Source organism: Sus scrofa, chromosome 14, assembly GCF_000003025.6.
Source record: "Sus scrofa isolate TJ Tabasco breed Duroc chromosome 14, Sscrofa11.1, whole genome shotgun sequence".
Classification (NCBI taxonomy): Eukaryota; Metazoa; Chordata; class Mammalia; order Artiodactyla; family Suidae; genus Sus; species Sus scrofa.
Window position 1 is genome coordinate 29,230,779 of NC_010456.5, and position 23,236 is coordinate 29,254,014.

The window sequence follows — 23,236 nt, forward strand, 5'->3', positions numbered from 1 at the left end:
GGGAGACAAATCCTCATCATCATAGCAGGAAATAATACTAACAGCTACAATTAAGGAGAGACAGCAGCTCAGCACAGCAGTATCAGCATTGACCATCAATAGAAACACATAAAGAATTAAAGACAGCGGGGAGTTCCCATTGTGGCACAGTGGTTAACGAATCCGACTGGGAACTATGAGGTTGCGGGTTCGGTCCCTGCCCTTGCTCAGTGGGTTAACGATCCGGCGTTGCCGTGAGCTGTGGTGTCGGCTGCAGACGCGGCCGCGTTGCTGTGGCTCTGGCGTAGGCCGGGGGCTACAGCTCCGATTGTAGGCCGGGGGCTACAGCTCCGATTGGACCCCTAGCCTGGGAACCTCCATATGCCGCGACAGCGGCCCAAGAAATAGCAAAAAAGCCAAAAAAAAATTAAAGACAGCGCCAACTCATTTGTATCTATTAGTACTATTTAATTTTTTCAAACTTTCTGTATATATTACTTTAAGAAAATATAATGCATATGTATTATATTTATTAGGTATTTGTTACATAATTATGTATATGTTTATTAATATGTTTAATGGAAGCACACTTGCTATAAGCATACAAATATAACATACTTATATTAAAAAGTTACTCCAGGAGTTCCCATCGTGGCTCAGTGGTTGGTGAATCCGACTGGGAACTATGAGGTTGTGGGTTCAATCCCTGGCCTTGCTCAGTGGGTTGAGGATCTGGCATTGCCGTGAGCTGTGGTGTGGGTCGCAGATGTGGCTCAGATCCTTCGCTGCTGTGGCTCTGGCATAGGCCAGCGTCTATAGCTCCAATTGGACCCCTAGCCTGGGAACCTCCATATGCCACGGGAGGGGCCCAAGAAAAGGCAAAAAGACAAAAAAAAAAAAAAAAAAAAAAAAAAGTCACTCCACAACAGATTGCCTGACATTTATGACCTTACACATATTACAGAAAAAGGGTAAAAGAGCTTTTTGAATCAACAGCCAATAAGCTACAAAATGCTATTCTATTTTTCTTTTTAGGGCCTCACCTGCAGCATATGGAAGTGACCTACGTCGCAGCTTGTGGCCAAAAAGTTATTCTTAACTGTCCCATAAATAAACACAAATTTCTTCAAATTATGGCCCATGGTTCAAATCCAACCTGTTGCCTGTTTTTGTGTGGCCCCTGGGCTAACAGTAGCATTTACAGTTTTCACTGGTTACATTTTAAATGATTATATAAGGACCTATATTCTAGCTTCAGTTTTGCTTCCTGGCCTTCAAAGACTATAATACTTACTGTCTGGTGCTTTAAGAAGTTTAGAGTTCTCACTGTGACACAATGGGATTGGTGGCATCTCTGCAGTGCCAGGATGCAGGTTTGATTCCCAGCCTGGCACACTGGGTTAAAGGATCCAGTGTTACTGCAGCTTGAAATTGTGGCTTGGATCTGATCCCTAGCCTGAGAACTCCATATGCCATGAAGTGGCCAAAAATAAAAAAAAAAAATTTAAAAAAGGAGTTTCTCTTGTGGCTCAGTGGAAATGAATCTGACTAGTATCCATGAGGACGCAGGTTTGATCCCTGGCCTTGCTCAGTGGATTAAGGATCTGGCATTGCCACGAGCTGTGGTAAACAGTTCACAGATTCGGCTTAGATCTGGCATTGCTGTGGCTGTGGTGTAGGCTGGCAGCTACAGCTCTGTTTCAGTCCCTAGCCTGGGAACGTCCATATGCTGCAGGTGTGGCCCTAAAAAGCCAAAAAAGACCAAAAAAAAAAAAAGAAAAAAGAAAATTGAAATCATATCAAGCATCTTTTCTGACCACAACACTATACGACTGGAAATCAACAACAAGAAAAAAATAGTTGGGTTCTCAACTCACTGAGCCACAATGGGAACTCTGGGAAGAGCACTCTAAAAGAGAAGAATGAAAAAAACATTTCCAGAGCATGTTATAGAGTCTGCATCTCTATACGTGTTTCATTTCCAACAAAGAAAATTCTCACGAAGTGGGGACGTGTTCAGTTTTACTTTAAAGGGAAGAGAAGTTTTTTTTCCCCAAGAATAGCAGCACTATCCTGCAGCCCCAAAGAGCCCTGGCTGATTAAGGCTCTGCTGTTTGTTTTTTTTTCTTTTTTTTTTTGTCTTTTTGCTATTTCTTGGGCCGCTCCCGCAGCATATGGAGATTCCCAGGCTAGGGGTCCAATCGGAGCTGTCGCCACTGGCCTACGCCAGAGCCACAGCAACGCAGGATCGGAGCTGCATCTGCGACCTACACCACAGCTCGCGGCAACGCCGGATCGTTAACCCACTGAGCAAGGCCAGGGATCGAACCCGCAACCTCATGGTTCCTAGTCAAATTCGTTAACCACTGCACCACGACGGGAATTCCTCTGCTGGTTTTTCACAAGGCAGGACTCTCAAAAGTAGAAGCAGCAAACGGGGCTCAATCTCCTCCCTGAGACAGCCTCTCCACATTGCTGGACTCCACTCAGGGCAACAGCCTCCTGCCCAGCCAGGCTCTGGGGTCCAGCCACACCGCCCACCCCATCTAAGGAGGTGTCTATCAGCTCCATCCTACAGCAGTTGTTGTAGGCCCATTATGAGTGGGGCCCTGGGCTGTGGACACAAAGAAACTAAGCCAGGACCCAGCCCTTGATCCCTTCTTGTTCACGGAAACCCCACTCTTTCCAAGTTCCTTTCTTTTTGTTCAGGCTATTATTCTCTCTGCTGCAAACGCCCTTGCTCTCCAACTCCACCTAACACTTTGCTCATCCTTTCAGATGAGGCCAAATGCTGCCTCATTCAGGAATTCCTCTTTGATTCCTCCCCTCCACCCCCATTCACTTCTCCAACATGGTCTCCCTCTTCCAAGTCCTGAAGACTCTAACAGCTTTCTTAAACCCCTTATTCTGCCATAGTTCTTAGGCACTGGATTATAAGATCCTTGAGGAGAAGGATTCCTCCTTGTGTTTCTTACAATGACCAGCTCAGTGTCTTTCATATCATGAGCAGGTAAACAAGAACGATCATAAATTAAAACAAAAGATCTCCTGGAGTTCCCACTGTGGCATGGTAGGATCAATGGAGTCTCTGGAGGTTCAATCCCCACCCGGCACAGTGGGTTAAGGATTTGCCTAGGTCACAGCTCGGATCTGGTTCCTGGCCCAGGAACTCCAGATGCTTCAGGGTAGCCAAAAAAGAAAAAATAAAATAAAATAACTTATCAAAAAACAAACAAAAAAGATCTCCTGAACTCTTAAATCCTTCTCAAAGTAAACTCATCATGCCCAATTAAGGAGGAGAAGAGTCAAGCCTCACCTTCGAGTTGTTGCATTGTTCTTTGAATACTATTTGCAAATTTCTGGATGTTCATTAAAAACTCATCCCGTATTAACTGAATGCTGTGATATTCTACTGCTTCCCCCGGCACGGTAGGTAGGTCTGTGTCATACTCAGTAGTGTCCAAGACCTCTCCAGATGTGAATCCAAGGCTAGCTTCCTTGTGCTGACTGAAGGACAAGGCTGGTAAGAAAACCTGAAATGCCAAGTTTAAGAAACTAATCACACCAGGTCACGTTCAATAATTCATGCACTTGGTTGCCTCTGGCTTTGAATTCATTATAATAGGAAGTAAAAATACAGCAAAGTAAACTATTCCAGCCCAGAGCACAGATCCGAAGGAAGAGAAACTATGTTTGACTTCAAAGACCGAAGGGTAAAGAATTGGAACCAAGCCTGAAGTGATTACCCAGAAGTAATACCGTATTTCTTTAGCTGCTGCCGGCCACAAGGCAGCTGAGTTAGAAACTATGGCCCAGGGAAGGAAGGGCTGTGTGTTAACCCATCAGCTCAGCTCCAGGTTGGAGTGAGGGTTAAAATAAAGAAGATACTGAGCACACGGTCTCTGGGAAATTTAGCTGAGAAAAGAAGCATGAATTTATGAAGTCACTTGACTACAATTACGCAACTTACCCTCACATAGATCATGACATACCAATGCCCATGGGCTGGTTGCTTGGTTGGTTGGTTGGTTTGGTTGGTAGGTTGGCTGATTGGGTTGGGCTCTGGTTTTTAGTTTATTTTTCTTAAAATTCGTTATACCTATTATGACTTTTTTCATCTACACGTACTTCCAATTTATTGAACAACCCAAAATGTTCTGAATTTCCAGCCGGGATTTTGCTGACTGTACACTCATGGTAGAGTTCAACTAGCTTCTCATACACTTCCTGCAAATTGGCAGCTGCATCCAGAGGCTGGATCAGAATCCCTTTGGCAAGACTACTGGTGTTTTTTCTATCAGAAGACAAATAATGTCTTCTTTTTTGATATTAGCATCCATTGATGTTCAATGCCTAGATCCCTGAACCCAGTGGGAGCTGCACAAGTGAAATAGTCTCACTTTAAAATTTCTTTTTTTTAGGGAGTTCCCTGGTGGCTCCATGGGTTACAGATCCGGCATTGTCACTATGGTGGCTCTGGTTACAGCTGTGACACGGGTTCGATTCCTGGTCCAGGAACTTCCACATGCCATGGGTGTGGCGAAAACAAACAAACAAACAAACAAACAAAACTTCTTTTTTTATTTTATTTATTTATTTATTTTTTGTCTTTTCTAGGGCCGCTCCTGTGGCATATGGAGGTTCCCAGGCTAGGGGTCTAATTAGAGCTGTAGCTGCTGGCCTACGCCACAGCCACAGCAATGCCAGATCCAAGCTGCGTCTGTGACCTACACCACAGCTCATGGCAATGCTGGATCTTTAACCTGCTGAGCGAGGCCAGGGATCAAACCTGCAACTTCAAGGTTCCTAGTCAGATTCGTTAACCACTGCGCCACAACGGGAACTCCCCATAACTTTCTTTTTTTAAAAGCTGAAACCCTTTTATAAAGAGACCCTTATCTTATCCACTATTTGATTATCCAGTGTATTTCATATAGAGAAGGCAAGAGTAAATGCTTGGATCCTTCCTTTTATTTGCCTAATTTTCAAAACAATAAATCCCATCATGGCTCAGCGGAAACGAGTCCAACTAGTATCCATGAGGATGCAGGTTCGATCACTGGCCTTGCTCAGTGGGTTGGGGATCTGGCGTTACCGTGAACTATGGTGTAGGAAAACAAAACAAACAAACAAACAAAAAACCCAATAAATCAGTTCCCAATCATCCTGACTCCTAGTTTTCCTCCTACCTCCATCTCCTTCTTCTATATTCTCTCCCTTAATTGTTTCATCCAGTCTCTTTATTTGACACCATCCCCATGCCAGTGGTTCCCATGTTTTAAAGGATCTCTCTGGTTGGCATGTGGAGTATGTTTTGTAGGGGCAAGAGCAGAAGCTGGGAGGTCTATTAGCCAACTGCAATAGTCCTAGCGAAAAACAATATTGAGTTCTTCCTGGCCACTCTATCCAAAACTTCAAAAGCCCTACCTTTACCACCTGCCAACATTTCCTAACCCCCTTCCCAGCTTCATCTTTCGCCTTAACTCTTTTCCCTATCTAACATGTTGTGTATTTTCTCATTGATCTTGTTTAATGTAAATCTTCCTGGCTAGGATGTAAGGTCTGTGAGGTGGAGACCTTGACTGTGTTGATCACTGCTACAAACACAGTAGGTGCTCAATAAATATTTCCTGGAGGATCCCCTTGAATTCTCCCCTGAGGTCCAGGCTTATACACCCTCCTTCGCACCTCAGCTTGGAGGTCTAAGAGGTGTCTCAAACTTAACAAGTGCTAAAGAGTTAGGGTTTTTTGCTCCAGACCCCTCCATCCCCCCAGCTCAATAATGACTCCACCATCCCCTTGGTTGCTCAAACTCAAATCCTAGGAGTCATTCCTGAGGCTCTCTTTTCCTAAACCTCCATATCAAAGTAATCAGCAAGTTCTGCTGGCTCCATCCCCAACATATTCTTCATACTATCTGCTTCCCTCCCCTGACTCAACTCTGGAGCCTAAACAACCATCACCCTCCACTTGGACACTTCTATGACCTGCTCTTAGGTCTACCTGTTCCTTAAGCTCTTGCCCCTATAATATGTTTTTCACACAAGAGCCAGAAGAAAAATTCAAACCAGATTATTTTATTCCCCTGTTACAAACCTACCTTCCTTTCCACCCTTCTCTCACTGCTCTCCAGCTGCATTGATCATCCTTCTGTTTCTGGACCAAGATAAGTCTGTTCCTACCTCAGTACCTTTGCACATGCTGTTTTCTCTGCCCAGGATGCTCTTCCTCCAAGTCCTCATGTATCTGATGCCTTCACCTCATTCCTCTCTCAATTTAATGCCATCTTCTCTGAGAGGTCTTTCCTGACCACCTCAGTACCACCCTATTACATATCCCTAATAATGCGTCATGAGTGGACTAGCCTGATTAAGGGCTTGTCTATCAGAAAGCTCAGATGGCACCTTCCCAGCAAGACTGTCCCTTAGCACTACTCCCCCTCCACACACATATACACACACAGTCCATTTCTATCATATTACTAAGGTTTATTTTCTTCCTGCCACCTGTCACTACCTGATACTTTCTTGTGTGTTGGTGTTTTGTGTCTTTCCCCCAGTATAAGCTCCTGGAACACAGCGATGTCATCTGTCCTGCTCACTGCTCTTCTTGGGCCCATGACAGCACCTAGAACCTAAGAGCTGGCCTGCTACCTCTTCGTGGAATCAGTAAATCAAATGGCTTTTTTTTTTTTTTTCTTTTTTTGGTTGCACTGTGGCATATGGAGTTTCCGGGCCAGGAATCAAATCTGAGCTTCAGTTGCCACCTATGCTGAAGCTGCAGCAATGCCAGATCCTTAACTCACTGTGCCAGGCTGGGGATCACACCCTCATCCCAGCAATTCTAAGATGCCGCCAATCCTGCTGCACCACAGCGGGAATTCCAAGATGGCCTAACTCTTAAAAAAGTATTAAGATTCATTTTTCTGCCCATCTTTACCTGACATATAATATCCTTCAGGAAGCCAAGCACATTCGAATTTATAATTCCATACTCCAGTGTTTCAGGCATAATTTCCATAGCTTCCTTCATGTCGGTAGCCTCAGCGATGGTCTCTAAATAGGAACAGATTTGGGGCATGAGATGAGGGGTAAGTGGACACAGTTAATATTTCTAAGTGTACGGGAACCAGCTCCTCTCTCCCAAGGAATGTTCCAGGCACAGATCGGAATACTCGCTCATTTCTATTCAAGTGAATCCCTCTGCTGGTGAGAAACTAAAGCAAATGCTGATGGTCCCTCTATGGCTCAGGAGTTCACAGGAACAACACCCCAGGGCTACACAGAGGAGATGATCTGGTTGGAGTGTCTAGAGTTGGACAAGGATAGAAACAATTTGGGTTTTCTAGAAATATTTGTTGGGTTCCTTGCTTGGTCTGTCTCCCCACTCCCAGCAACTTCTTGATTCATCGCCAAAGCACCTTGGGGTTTTTAAAGACATGTTTGGGAACAGTCTACTCCTCACATAACTTTTATTTAACATGCATTCACTCCCTCCCCACCCCTCACCCCAACCAAAAATCAATCAGCACCAACCAAGGCGGTAGACACTTTAAAGGTTCCTTGGTCACATAGCCAACATATGGAAACAGCCTAAATGTCCAGCAACAGATGAATGGATTAAGAAGATGTGGTACATATACACAACGGAATACTACTTAGCCATAAAAAGAACAAAATAATGCCATTTGCAGCCACATAGATGGCACTAGGACTCTCATACTAAGTGAAGTAAGTCAGAAAAAGAAAGACAAATACCACATATATCACTTATATCGGGAATCTAATATAGAGTACAAATGAACCTATCTACAGAAAAGAAACAAACTCATGGACATGGAGAACAGACTTGTGGTTGCCAAGGGGGAGGGGAAGGGAGTGGGAGGGACTGGGAGTTTGGGGTTAGTAGATGCAAACTATTGCATTTGGAATGGATAAGCAATGAGATCCTGCTGTATAGCACAGGGAACAAGATGGAGGCTAATGTGAGAAAAAGAAGGTATATATATACATATATGTGTATATATATATATATATATATATATATATATATACACATATACATATATGTATAACTGGGTCACTTTACTGTACAGCAGAAATTGACAGAACACTGTAAATCAACTACAATAAAATTTTTTTGTAAAAATAAAGATCTTTTGAAAATGGAGCTGGAGGAATCAGGCTCCCTGACTTCAGACTATACTACAAAGCAACAATCATCAAAACTGTATGGTACTGACACAAAGACAGACATATAGATCAGTGAACAGGATCGAAAGCCCAGAATTAAACCCATGCACCTACAGTCAACTAATCTATGACAAAGGAGGCAAGATATACAATGGAGAAAAGACAGCCTGTTCAATAAGTGATGCTGGGAAAACTGGACAGCCACATGGAAAAGAATGAAATTAGAACACTCCCTAACACCACACACAAAGATAAACTCAAAATAGATTAAAGACCTAGATATAAGACCAGACACTATAAAACTCTTAGAGGAAAACATAGGCCAAACACTCTCCAACATAAACGACAGCAACATCTTCTCAGATCCACCTCTTAATGACAATAAAAACAAAAATAAACAAATGGGACTTAATTAAACTTAAAAGTTTCTGCACAGCAAAAGAAACCCTAAAGAAAACAAAAAGACAACCCACAGAATGGAAGAAAATCTTTGCAAGTGAATTGACTGACAAGGGATTAATCTCCAAAATTTACAAACACCTTCTGCAGCTTAATACCAAAAAAATGAATGACCCCATCAAAAAATGGGCAGAAGATCTAAACAGACAATTCTCCAAAGAAGACAAACAGATGGCCAAAGAACACATGAAAAGATGTTCAACATCATTCATTATTAGAGAAATGCAAATCAAAACCGCTATGAGGTACCACCTTACACCAGCCAGAATGGTCATCATCAAATAGTCTCCACACAATAAGTGCTGGAGAGGGGATGGAGAAAAAGGAACCCTATTACACTGTTGGTGGGAATGTAAATTGGTGCAACCACTGTGGAAAACAGTACGGAGATTCCTCAGAAAACTAAAAATAGAACTACCATTTGATCCAGCAATCCCATTCCTGGGCATCTTTCCAGAGAAAACCATGACTCAAAAAGACACATGGGAGTTTCCATCGTGGTGCAGTGGCTAATGAACCCAACTAGGAACCATGAGGTTGCAGGTTCAACCCCTGGCCTCACTCAGTGGGTTAAGGATCCAGCGTTGCCGTGAGCTGTGGTGTAGGTTGCAGACATGGCTCAGATCCTGCATTGCTGTGGCTCTGGCATAGGCTGGCAGCTACAGCTCTGATTAGACCCCTAGCCTGGGAACCTCCATATGTCGTGGGATTGGCCCTAGAAAAGGAAAAAAATAAAATAAAAATAAAAATAATTTAAAAAGGACACAATGAACTTCTTTGCAGAACAGATACTGACTCACAGACTTTGAAAAATGTATGGTTTCCAAATGAGACAGGTTGGAGGATGGGGGGAATACACTGAGGGTTTGGGATGAAAATGCTAGAAAATGTGGTTGTGATGACTGTTGTACAACTATAAGTGTAATAAATGTATTGAGTAATTAAAAAAATAAAGCAAATAGCACAATAAGGCAAGTCACATGAAGTTTTTGGTTTCCCAGGACAAATGAAAGTATGTTTACCCTATAATGTAGTCTGTGAACTGTGTGATACCATTACGTCTAAAAAAAATGTACATACCCTAATTTAAAAAGACTTTATTGCTTAAACAAAATGTTAACCATGACCTGAGCCTTCAGTGACTTTCAATGGTAACTTCAAAGACCACTGACCCCAGGTTACCATCACAAATTGAGTAACAATAAAAAAAAATCTGAAATATTGCAAGAATTGCCAAAATATGACACAGAAACATACAAATAAGCAAATGTTGTTGGAAAAATGGCCCAGGTAGACTTGCTCCATTCGAAAATGCCACAGACCTTCACTCTGCAAAAAAATGCAATATCTGAGCAGTGCAATATATAGTCTGCCTGTACATAACTTTGCCTTATGTGTGTTTCTGTTTAAAGACACCTTTTTTAGGGAGTTCCCGCTGTGGTGAAGTGCAAATAAATCCGACTAGTGTCCAAAAGGTTGCAGGTTCAATCCCTGGCCTCACTCAGTGGGTTAAGGATCCGTTGCTATGAGCTGTGGTATAGGTTGCAGATGTGGCTCAGATCCTGTGTGGCGTAGGCTGGTGGCCACAGCTCCAATTTGACACCTAGCCTGGGAACCTCCATATGCCTTGGGTATGGACCTAAAAAGCACCCCCCCCCAAAAGAACATGTAAAAGGTTAAGAGTCTCGGACATATACACACTCACACACACTCACACTGGAAATATACCTTTTGTATTTCTGAGAAAAAACACCACATTCTGGTCCAGAAACTCCTCAGGAACAGGAGTGCAAAGCACATGGAGGTAGGTCTTCTCCACGATTTGCTTAACAGTTTTCTGAAACATGGAGAACAGAAGAGTCACACGGAGATATATGCGAGCACGCAAACAACCTAAGATTCAGGTCAGCTCTCTTCTCTATGCTGCGGCTGAACTCGCTTCCCAGCAGACCACACACAGGAGCTAAGATACACCCAGACTCTGAATGCTAAGCCTAACTCTTTCACTAACTGGTCACGGCAGCCACACTTGAATAAACTAACCTGGGAAACAGGCAGATAGAGCTTTGCTGGGCCGTTAATTGCAACAAACTTGAATCTGTTGTTGTTTCATTTGGTTTGTGAGGAGGCACGTTCATGGAGCCCCTGAGTATAATTTCATTTAGCACAGCTCAGGCCAAATGCATACATCCTCGCTTTACACTCCACCCCTGGGATCTGCACAGTAAAGAGTTAACTCAGCAGGCCTGGGCTGGCCAAACCCTGCACGTTCCAGAGGTTCTCAAGACCAGCCCTGAACCAGCTCCTGGGTGATAACCTTGAAGCCCTGGGGACATCCTGGCTGATGTGAGTGCCTCTGTATACCTGGGGTCTTGGGTCATACTAGATAGTTTTTTTTTTTTTCTTTTTAGGGCCACACCCGTGGCACATGAAGGTTCCCAGGCTAGGGGTCAAATTGGAGCTGCAGCTGCTGGCCCACACCACAGCTACTGCAACATCAGATCCATGCCGAGTCTGCAACCTACACCACAGCTCATGGCAACGCCAAATCCTTAACCCACTGAGCGAGGCCAGAGATCAAACTGGCAACCTCATGGTTCCTAGTCAGATTCATTTCTTCTGTACCACGACAGGAACTCCCATGCTGGATAGTTTATACCAACAATGTGCTTTGTGGTAAAGGTCTGGTTTTGTTAGCCTGGGACTCTGGGTCACATTGCATCTGACCTCTGGCAGAGTGGGGGAGCTGTAGACTAACTGTGGACCCTGCACACGTACATAAGTGACCCCCAGTAAAAACCCTGGACACCAAGGCTTGGGTGAGCCTCCCAGATCAGCCCAACTTCCTATGTGTTGTCGCACATGGTGCTGAGAGCTACTGGCACCATTATGCAACCCCACTGGGAGGAGAGGAGAGCCTGTGTCCGTTTCCTCCTGGACTCTGCCCTCCATGTCTCTTTCCCTATTGATTCTAAACTGAAGTAAACTATAACCATGAATCTAAAAGCTTTTCTGGGAGTCCCTGCTGTGGCACAACGGGATCGGTGGCATCTCTTGAGCCCTGGGACACAGGTTTGATCTCTGGCCCGGAACAGCAGGTTAAGGATCCGGTGTAGGTCGTGAATGCAGCTTGGATTCCACCCCTGGCCCGGGAACTCCATATGCTGTGGGGCGGCCGAAAAAGAGGAAAAAAAAGAATGAAAGCTTTTCTGGGTCCTGTGAATACTGGGGCAAATCACTCAATCAGAGGGTGACCTCAGGGACTCCCAACACAGGATTCTATCATCTCTATTCCAACGATAAGTTCCTTTATATGAACTGTGTCAGTGATCCAGACTCACTCATATTTTGTTCAATCAGCAAGTTATCAAAAAGCTGTACATATATATTTTACAAATGAAGCCTTGACTTACATTTGGAGAGTTGTGCTAGAATTTTGATGGGTGCTCAGGTGGAAATTTTGTTTGTTTGTTTGTTTGTTTTTGCTTTTTAGATTCGTACTCACAGCATATGGAAGTTCCCGGGCTAGGGGCTGAATCAGAGCTACAGCTGCCAGCCTTTGCTACAGTCAAAGCAATATCAGATCCCAGCCACATCTGTGACCTACACCACAGCTCATGGCAATACCAGATCCTTAACCCACTGAGCAAGGCCAGGGATTGAACCCACATCCTCATGGATCCTAGTCTTGTTTGTTAACCACTGAGCCATGAAGGGACTGCCTCTTTCTTTCTTTCTTTCTTTCTTTCTTTCTTCCTTCCTTCCTTTCTTTCTTTCTTTCTTTCTTTCTTTCTTCCTTTCTTCCTTTCTTCCTTTCTTCCTTTCTTCCTTTCTTCCTTCCTTCCTTCCTTCCTTCCTTCCTTCCTTCCTTTCCTTTCTTCCTTTCTTCCTTCCTTTCTTTCTTTCTTCCTTTCTTTTTTAAGGGACACACCTGCAGCATACAGAAACTCCTAGTGGTCCAATTGGAGCTGCAGCTGCCAGCCTATGCCACAGTCATGGCAACGTGGCATCGGAGCCACATCTGTGACCTACACTGCAGCTTGTGGCAATGCCACATCCTTAACCCACTGAGTGAGGCCAGGAATAGAACCCAATTCCTCATAGATACTAGTCGGGTTCTTCACCAACTGGGCCACAGCTGGAGCTCCCTCAGTTGGAAATTTAACGTGTGTGCATATGTGTGAGGGCATGGAATCCCCATTACCCCACCCAAGAGGAGAAAGAGCCATGTGTACCTTGATGGGGGCATTTTCCTCACTCCCTTGGTTCATTTCTTCATTCTCGATGCGGACAGAGGGCTGGTTTGCAGAATATGTTCTTAGATGCAAACTCTTAGCTGCAAAGCATGATTCAGAGAGTGAGGTGAAATATATGGAAAACGAGGTTTCCTACCATCCCCGACCAGACCTGCCTCTTGCAGGACAGCATATTTTGTTCAATCAGCAGGTGATCAAAAGGCTGTATGCGTATTTTTTACAAATGAATCCTACCATAGCCTTGCTTTTCATTATAATTAGGAGAAGTGTGCTGCAGTCTTGATGAGTCTTCAGCTGAAAATTTAATGTGTGTGTGGGTGTGTGCATGTTCTAGCCATGGTGCCCAATGAGTGGCTTCTCTGAGATTTTTTTCCTTTTTGTTTTTCCTCTTCCAGTTGCACCCGTCGTATATGGAAGTTCCCAGGCCGGGGATCAAACCCACACCAGAGGAGCGATCCAAGCCACAGCAATGACACGGAGGTCCTTAACCTGCTGAGCCACCAGGGGACTCCAAAAATGGGTATTTTATGTTGTGTGCTGTACTGGCTATAACAGTGTCCCACCCCCAATTTGCATCTACCCAGGACCCCAGAATGTGATCCATATTTGGAAGTAGTGTCTTTGTAGATGTAATTAGTGAAGATGACGTCTGATAAAAGAAACATTCACATACTGAGATACAGGGAAGTCGTTCCGGCTCACACATGAGTTAACTTGGATTTTATGCTAACTAAAATAGCCTGTTTGTGGCCTATCAAGTATATATTGCCCATCTGCCTTAGTTACTAAAGAAATAGGCATACTGACCAGAAGTAAAGAATGTCCATGTTAAGAATGTAGATCAGAAGTTCCTGCTGTGACACAAGAGGATTGGTGGCATCCCTGCAGCCCCAGGATGCAGGTTCAATCCCCAGCCCGGCACAGGGAGTTAAGCTTGGATCCGGTGTTGCCTTAGCTGTGGCAAAGGTCACACCTGCAGCTCAGGTCTGATCCCTGGCCCAGGAACTCCATATGCCTCAGGGCGGCCAAAAAAAAAAAAAAAAAATACAGATTAAATGCCCCTCTTCCTGGGACACCAACACTGGGACCCGTACGATAAGACTCCCTTCCTGGGTGCCAGAGCCACACTGTATGTGAAGTACATGCACATGTGGTTCTGTTTGTTGTTTTTTTTAAACTTGAAGAAATACACCCTTGACTTGTTTACTGTTCACTGTTGTGGGGCTTTTCCTGGGCCAGGGACTGAACTCACACGCCACAGTGACAACACAGGGTCCTCAACCTGCTGAGTCACCAGGGAACTGTTAATGTTCTTGTTCTTTTTTTTTTTTTTTTTTTTTTTTTTGTCTTTTTGCCACTTCTTGGGCCACTCTCGCGGCATATGGGAGGTTCCCAGGCTAGGGGTCTAATTGGAGCTATAGCCACCGGCCTACGCCAGAGCCACAGCAACGTGGGATCCAAGCTACGTCTGCAACCTACACCACAGCTCACGGCAATGCCGGATCGTTAACCCACTGAGCAGGGGCAGGGATCGAACCCGCAACCTCATGGTTCCTAGTCGGATTCGTTAACCACTGCGCCACGACGGGAACTCCCCTAATGTTCTTGTTCTGACAAAATATAAAATTGTGCTGTAAACCCTGCTTCTCCAGAGCTACTCAGAGTAACCTGGGAAGCTGGCTTCCAGGCTAGTCCTCAGTTTGGCTCAAATAAACTCTTTTCTGTTTTTGTTATGGATTGCTTATTATTTTTGTCAACAGGTCAGAGTGGAGAGGGTGTTCCCTGAATCCAGCAGTTGGTATCTTCATAAGAGAAAGGAGGAGATTCTCACACACACACACACACACACACACACACACACACGGAAGACGGCCACACAACAACAGGGGCAGAGATGGAGGGATGCATCCACAAGCCCAGGATGGCCAAGAAAAGCTGAGAGAGGCCAGAAAAGATCCTCCCACAGGGCCTTCTGAGGAAGCACAGCCCTGCCAATACCTTGATTTTGAACTTCTGGCCTCTAGAACTGTGAGGGAAGACACTGCCATAGCTCTAAGCCACCAAGTTACGGCAGCTCCAGGTAACACACAATGAACCTATTAACACCCAACACTTTCTCCTTGGACTTCATACCCAGTCTCAGCTTCAGAAGGTAAAAAGTAGAGACTGATTCTAGTCCAGGCAGGCGGACCCCTCCCTCCAGGTGAAAGCCCTCCCCCCAACCCCTGGGCTCTGCTAAGCCCAGCATCACCGCCCCCCGATTCCAGACCTGATGCTCTATCCACTGACTCTGCTCTTCGAGACTCAGTCTCTTCTTCCTCTTCCTCCTCAGTCGGGCCAGGAAAGTTGTCTTTACAGCCACATGAAGCAAAGGGAAAAAAAATAAAACATGGAAGTTCCCGTTGTGGCTCAGCGGAAATGAATCTGAGGACACAGGTTCGATCCCTGGCCTCGCTCAGTGGGTTAAGGATCTGGTGTTGCTGTGGCTGTGGTGTGGGCCGGTGGCTACAGCTCCGATTTGACCCCTAGTCTGGGAACCTCCATATGCCGTAGGTGTGGCCCTAAAAAGATAAAAAAATAAAATAAAATACAACGTAATTGTTCTGTGGTGTGAGATATGGGGCATCACTTCTCTCCTTGGTGCTGAGGGCTGGGACATGGCCCGGGGGGAGTCGTGCACAGCAGTCTGTTGGAGGAGGTGATGGAGATGACAGGATCGCCAGCTGACCTGAGAGCTGGCCTGGGCGTCGGAGGTCCCTGCCTGGTCCTCAGGATGTCCACTCTGCCCACTGTGCCCACTGTGGGAGCCGTTTCAAGGATGTACCTGGAGAGATCTGGTATTGAGCCCTCTGGATGGTGTGGGTGCCTGAACCCCAGGAAGACCTCCTATAAACACTAAGATGCCAATGAGCAGACAGTGAGCTCGTCCAGCCACACCCAAACCACCACCACATACTCATCTGCACTGGCTGCCTCTTTCTCTGGTCTCTCCTTGCCCTCTGGTCTGGGGCAGTTTGCGAACCAACGCACAGTCCCACGGAAATGTTTCAGTTACTGGAGACAGCCGCACCCACTAAACCTGTAGGTCCACTCTGATAAATGTATGCCCCAGAAATACAGAAAATGTTCAAAGGCAGATGCACACTGTGACATTGTTTGTAAAATAAAATACTGTAGAAAGATAAATGTCTATTCATTAGGGAGTGGATAAATAAAATATGGTTCATCTATGACTTAAAATCTATAAAGTTACATAGATCCATAGGTACTGATGTGAAAAATTCTCTAAGATACCTTTAAGGAAGAACAAGTCACAAAATACTATGACCTATGACCTTATTTATGATTTTAGTTCTATATATATACCTACATATCATCATTATATACACACCATTATACAGAGAGACATAAATGATGATAGACAGATCAATTGATTCAGGAAAAGATCTGGCAGGATATATACCAAATTACCAATAGTAGTAACCTACAAGAATGGGATTAGGGCTTAGGGGAGAGTGAAAAATTACTTATTAACTTTCTATTTTCTAGTTTCTCAATTCTATGTCATGTGAATTTTCTTTTTCTTTTCTTTTTCTTTTTTTTTTTTTTTTGGTCTTTTGTCTTTTGAGGGCCGCACCTACAGCATATGAAGGTTCCCAGGCTAGGGGTCTAATCAGAGCTATAGCCACCAGCCTACACCATAGTCACAGCCACAGCAATGCTAGATCTGAGCCGAGTCTGTGACCTACACCACAGCTCACAGCAACGCCGGGATCCTTAACCAACCGAGCAAGGCCAGGGATCGAACCTGCAACCTCATAGTTCCTAGTTTCCACTGTGCTACGACGGGAACTCCCTCATGTGAATTTTCAAAAGAACACTTTCCAGTAATGCTTACTGGAAGTAAATATCAATTACTTAATACTGTATCTTTTTTTTTTTTTTTTTGTCTTTTGTCTTTTGTCTTTTGAGGGCCACACCCATAGCATATGGAGGTTCCCAGGATAGGGGTCAAATCAGAGCTACAGCTGCTGGCCTACACCACAGCCACAGCAACAGGGATCCAAGCTGCATCTGCAACCTACACCATAGCTCATCACAACGCTAGATCCCCAACCCGCTAAGCGAGGCCAGGGAGGCCAGGGATCAATACCTGCATCCTCATAGATACTAGTTGGATTCGTTTCCACTGCACCACAAAAGGAATTCCAACATATTTTTAAGTATACAAAATCAGGGTTACTAAAATTTGGTACAATTTGGTACTGTTAGTGTATCTTTGTAACCGTAATTTCACTTGGTTGGTGATCATGAAAGAAATTCAAGGTCTCTATTATAAAGTAATATTCAGGTCCAAAGGTCTGCCACGGAAGGGAAGGGGGGATAATAAATTAGATTCCAAACGTTATGAGGGTCATCTCTTTGGGTGTCACTTGCAACTTACTATTGTTTATTTGTGGGTTTGGATTTTTCTACCATGAATAGTGTATTATCTTTTGCAAAGAACATATAACTAAAATAAATGCATATGCCTAATACCTTTTTTTCTCTCTTTTGGCCACCCCACAGCATATGGAGTTCCCAGGCCAGGGATCATATCTGAGCCACAGTTGCAACCTATGCCGCAGCTGTGGCAATGCTGGAACCTTAACCCACTGTGCTGGGCTGGGGATCGAACCTGCATCCCAGTGCTACAGAGACCTAGCCAATCCCGTTGCGCCACAGCAGGAACTCCGACTACTACCCTTTTAGGAGGAAAAAAAAAAGGTTCTGCCTGGCAAACCATTCCATCCTGTGAAAGGCCCTTTGGGAGATCCAGAAGTTTTGTGAAGATGTGAGACTAGCACAGGAGGCTGACACTCATGCGACACACAACACAAACCCCGTCTGTCCATGACAACAGCTCTGATGCTGGTGCTCCTGCTAGAGGAGAACTTATGTGTTTCTCAGTCTCTTTCTCTGACAGGCACCTGAGTGTCTCCTTCACTCTGTCCTATCTTCCCCGTCCCCTACACACAAACACCCCATCTCCACAGGCCCTCTTTGTGTCCCTGGGCTGGACCAGCCATCTCCACAGAGGGTTCTGGGTGACCAGTCACTGTCATTATTTTTATTTGAAATGCTAAATGGTTCAATTGCTAAACATGTACATTGTCTAAAATTTTTTAAAAACCTTGTTCTGTCATTATTCTATAACAGCATGTGGGGAGCCCAGGAAGATGTGAAGGGTGCTCCTCTCCACCTCCAGAGACCCTGCCACCATCAGGGAGGGTGAGGATGCAGTGTCCCTCCCAGCCCCAGGGCCATTTCTCTATCCATCTATTGTATGTCATTGCACAGTGACTTCTATTCTTCTGAGTCTTTACTGACTCTGTGACCCATGCGGGTGAGTTTCTTAACCCTCTCTGTGCCACAACTTGCTCATCTGTAAAAGAGGGGTAATAATACACCCACCTCATGGGATTAATAGTTGATATAAGCTTTTGGAACTTTACCTGGTACAGAGTAAGCGATAAATGACTGTTTGCTGTGATTATTCATTCAAAGTCTGACTTTCCAAGTGGACTGTGAGCGCCTGCCCAGTCCGCCCAGTGCCTGGACTACGCCTGCACAGTGGGCGACCATAAACATTTGCCGACTGCACTAGAGGCCAAGAGCAGCGGGTGGGCTGGGGGTCTGCACTCCTCGCGGGCATGGGGAGGGAACCGGGCAGGTGGGGAGCCGCGGGAGGGCGGCCGCAGGGCTCACCGATCGCCACCTCCACCTCCACCTCCACCTCCTCGGGCACCACCTTGCGGTAGAAGAAGAGAGTCGAAGCGCCCTCCTCGTCGCTGCTCTGGTTGAGGAAGTGCAGGATAAGGTCCTCAACCTCGCCGTCGTTGCGGTTCAGCAGCTCCTCGAAGAGCTGGGGGTCTCTGATGCCGAAAGCGGTGTACAAGCGGTCGCGCATCCACAGCACCCTCAGGTCGTCCATGGCACCTCAGGGCCCGAAGCGCTTGGGCCTGGGAGCCGAGCGCCCGGCGGGCGTCCGTAGTAACGGCGCCCCTGGCAACGGGCGCCCAGGCAACGGCCGCCGCGGGCGCGTGGTCACACATTCCCGGGGCCACACGGTGCTCAGGCCCGCCTGCACCTGGATCCCCGCGCTCGCAGAGGCGCGAACCGAGACACTGGATTGCGGCGCGGAGCCCCCTGGGGAAGGAACGGGAGCCCCCGCACTCGCGCAGAGGGGCGCCAGCGGCTCTTTCCCGGTTGGGCGCCCTCTTCCTCCTGGGAGGACCGAGGTGAGCAGGGTGGCCGCACGCAAGCCCCTGGGGCAGAAAGACGTTTTGAGCTTGTGTCAGACACCTTGACCAAGGGAGGTGGACTAAAGGCCTCGCGGAGCGACAGGAGCCTCGGAAGCGCTGGATGAGCAAGGCCTCCAGTGATTGTCACCGCCACCCTGTCTGGGGCTTCCTGCCCATTTTGTAAATATAGAAACAGAGGCGTGAGAAGTGACAAGGTCACCGCAAAGTTGGATTCAAGGCAGAACAATAGTCTAAGGTCTCCGTTTCGAAGGGTGTTAGAAGAGCAAATGCACAGCCAAGAGTTCCATGAAGGGTCAAGTTCCTTCTGGTGTGCCAAGATCAGGGAAGCGGGAGTCCCCAAAAGGGACACTGGCTACAGGATCAGAGAAGAATGAGCCCAGGGCTTAGGCTTTCTAGCCGAGCTACAGCATAATAAAGCAAAACACCCACGTTTCAAAAATAGAAATATGTTTATTTTTCAATAAAAGGAAGTTCAATACTGATAGGAAGATGTAAATTTGTCTTTTCATGCACTTGTGGATCTTTAACTTGTTCACTGTCATCTCCCCTCACAGTTAAGTCCCTAGTTTATTAGGCTGACCTTAAGAACCTAGCCTTCTCATTGGAATTTCCTATCAAGGAACAAGTGGAATGTTCTAAGTATTAAAATTCTAAACCAGAGTTCAGCTTCAATGGTCTGTCTGGCTGTTGGAAAATTATTACTCCAAACTGTCTTATTTTCACCATCTTGAATTAAGATTTCTTAATAACCTTGCTGGAGATACACCAGATGGCATGCAAGCAAACCTGGCTTCAGATTTTTAATAAAGAAATTTGTTTTAAAATGCAGACTGCAGAACAGTTGTAGAAGTTATTTTTTGTTTCTGTTTTCCAAAATGGATCAGGCCCTAAAATGTCTGAATACTGAATTCATAAACAGAAGTGTTAACCTCTGCTGTAAACATCCTACCCTTTATTAAACTAGTGCAGAATGAAAACTGAGTTCAGAATGCTGTTATAAAATACCCATTTCAGAAACGAGGACAGAGTGGCATTCAGTGCAAGATGAGGCTCTACAAAGTCCTGGCCACAATGAATGGCCAAGTCCACAGGCTCAGTGTAACCCCCACTGAACCCACCGAACCCCCAATGCACTTCTTTCTTAAATGATTTCACCCTTGCAGGATGATCAAACTCTACTTTGCTGCAGAAATCCCTTGGATTTTTATTTTAGGATGAACACCTGGATGTAAACTGGAAAATGTGGCAATCCCTACATTTTATGTTAGGAAAATAAACAAGTATCTAGCATCCCCCAGATGAGTGACCCATTTTTCCTCTGGACATTTGCTATCAAGGGAATGAAGTGATATCTTAAAAACTTGTATACATAATAGTTCTTCCAAAGGGCTTACAAATAAAACTGAGTAATTGCTCTAGTAACATGACATTGGAATCAGTATCTTTATAAAGAAATGAAATTTACCATTGTGTCTAAAAGACACCATCACACTATAATTCTAGCGAGTTCTTTAACAAAATTCAGGACTAATAATTCATCTTTTATATATCATTACATTCTACACAACTACTACACAGGTTTCAATTGAAAAATGACTCTTCACTCTGTTCTATACCCTGATAAAGGTATTAACTGACATTAAAAAGTAGCCCCCATGACAATTACCAGTGGGGAGCAGTAAAGAATTCTAGCGGATACTGTGTGTCCCTTGTGTACTCATCAGTTAACAGTGCCCTGAAATCATGGGGGGGGGGAGGGTCCTAGGGATGAATCAGTTACCATTTAATTACAACAGATCCTTGGAGTAAAGTCATAAAAATAAGAACTTGTGAAGGACAAGTTTGAAACCCGGAAGGCATTATTCAGATTTCGTGTTCACCCAACAAAAGTGTCCAACCTTACACCTTCCTGGGGAACCTTCACTTTGAAAGCAGAACCATGTTCAAGAGTTTCATCAGTATGGTTTTTTGTTTGATATTTTAATGAGAAGCAACATCTCAGCATAGAATCTTTACTCCAATTAAAAAGGTTTCACGTTAGAATCACAGTTATGTCATGATGGTCAATTCATGCCTCTCAGCAAACAGGCTTTGAAGTTACCTGAAAAGATACGCTTAAATTCAGGGCTACTATGATCTGAGCTTGTAAGGAAAACTCCAAACTCTCTACCACCAGCCAGGGTGAAGGGTTAGGGAGACAAGTGGGCCTTTTCATGTGTGTTACTCAAAATGTTAAGAAAGTGAAAATACCACATATTTCTTTTTGAAAACAATTATCTAAAATCAATTACAGGAAAATAGGAAAAATGACCATCATTCATAAGAATACAGAAAAGATCAAACTGTTCAACAGGACTGACCCAAACGTCAACTAAAACGATGAATTTAAACTAAAGGTTATACATTAGTGGCTTGGTAAGAATTGGTTTTCAACTGATCTAAATTGTTTTTTAAAGTTTAATTCTAAATGCCTTTATCAGATTTGTATTTATAATTAGCATAAAAGTGAAACATAGCAATACTGTTCTCAAGGAAAGGTGCAATCTCTTCATGGTAAAACATCTTAGTTCATATTTAATATAAAAATATACAAAATACTACTTTTCACCTTTCCTTCACTCTGTATAAACCCCTTTTGGTTCAGTAACATCAGCCAAGCTGGTCACTGAGTTTAAATCACATCCATATTACATCTTCTACAGTCACACTGGGTTTTAAGGCTCAGTATACAGTTTATCTCCCCAAATATACAATTATCATAATTGGTTTTATGTGAGGATAACAGGATAAGAGTCTTTAAAAAAATATACAAGTGGGATAGCCATTTGTTGTATTTTATCCCATTTTCTCCAATTATTAAAACAAGAAAAATTGTAGAAACAATTCTACTTGTAATTCTAGATAGCATACGATAAAAAAAAGCTGGCATACTTTTAATCGAGCAAAATAAATGTGAATCTTTGATTATCCATCATTAAATTTTTTAAAAAACTACTTAACTTCAGCTGTTGGAAAATACTACTTGACAACTTCAGGTGACAGAATAACTCTGTTGCTTTTTTTGTTTGTTTTTAAATAAGGTGAAAAGGGATTAAGTATCTAAGACCATTTTCAATGAGCCATTCAAAATTGGCTTCTCTCCCCCAAGCCTATATTTTTAAAAATAACTTTTACATAACTTTTTGGCATTAACTTATATTTGCTCATCATAAAAACTGAAAGAAATTTATATATCTGAAATTGAGAAACTTTACAAAATATTTAACTTATGAGGAAGAGGTATATCTTACAGAAGTATTTGGCTATCTCATAAGGCAATCAATGAAGATGGAAGTTTTCCTATCATCAGTTTAACATGAGTGAAATTCTGTAACATGATAATTCTCCATTAATCTGGAACTTCTTGGACGTGGCAATATGATCATGCCACGTTGTCACTGAACTTCGAAGAAAGTAATCTGAATGAAAAAGGAACAAATTTGGTGCCTGCACCAATGTAGAATTTGTTCTGAAATTCAACCCTAAAAAGAAAAAAAATTCCATGTATTAATGAAAGAGTGTGAATAGCATTTCCTACATTTCTTAAGACAACATTTATAAGTTAAACAAAAAGTTTCTGTGTTTCTGGAGTTGCTTCATTCCACATACGCTCTTGGCACAAATACATTTCCTTAGATAAAATACACACACACACATACCAGCCCTATGTTGGCTTTCTCATGAAGGAAACACACCTCACACCACCTCCTCCCTACAGACACCCGAGAATTAGGAAACTCCCTCTCTTTCTTGGTACCTAGACACACAGACAAGTAGTCTTATATATATGAATGTAAACCATTAAGAAATATGGAAGAAGTATGTTTTAATAAGATAAAGCAATCCAGAGTTCCTGTGTGGCTCAGTGGGTTAAGGACCCCAAGTTGTTGCTACTGTGGTGAGAGTCTGATCCCTGACCTGGGAACTTTCGCATGAAGTAGGCACAGCCAAGAACAAACAAACAAAAGGCACAAACAAAGATAAAGCAATCTGTCAGACCTATGGT

General features: G+C 44.1%; 2 protein-coding genes across 13 annotated transcripts in view; both read right to left on the minus strand.

Moving 5' to 3' along the window:
- DNAH10 (dynein axonemal heavy chain 10) overlaps positions 1–19,477 on the minus strand; it is a 154,776-nt gene extending 135,299 nt beyond the window's left edge. For 3 of the 11 annotated variants that reach the window (XR_002338322.1, XM_021072222.1, XM_021072219.1), the window contains exons 1-6: positions 18,635–19,477; positions 15,156–15,236; positions 12,866–12,966; positions 10,359–10,467; positions 6,919–7,034; positions 3,296–3,512 (exon numbers count right to left, since the gene is read on the minus strand). Coding sequence is in view for 10 of the 11 variants with exons in the window: in XM_021072222.1 (XP_020927881.1) it covers positions 3,296–3,512; positions 6,919–7,034; positions 10,359–10,467; positions 12,866–12,966; positions 15,156–15,236; positions 18,635–18,860 (850 nt within the window). In the remaining variant the exon portion in view is untranslated. The other 8 variants (XM_021072221.1, XM_021072220.1, XM_021072223.1 and 5 more) reach the window with 8 other exon arrangements.
- ATP6V0A2 (ATPase H+ transporting V0 subunit a2) overlaps positions 19,622–23,236 on the minus strand; it is a 47,298-nt gene continuing 43,683 nt past the window's right edge. The window contains exon 19 of one of the 2 annotated variants that reach the window (XM_021072229.1): positions 19,622–22,712. In XM_021072229.1, coding sequence (XP_020927888.1) covers positions 22,613–22,712 — 100 coding nt within the window. In that variant the 3' untranslated portion in view covers positions 19,622–22,612. The remainder of the gene's footprint in view (positions 22,713–23,236) is intronic. The other variant, XM_013982778.2, reaches the window with a different exon arrangement.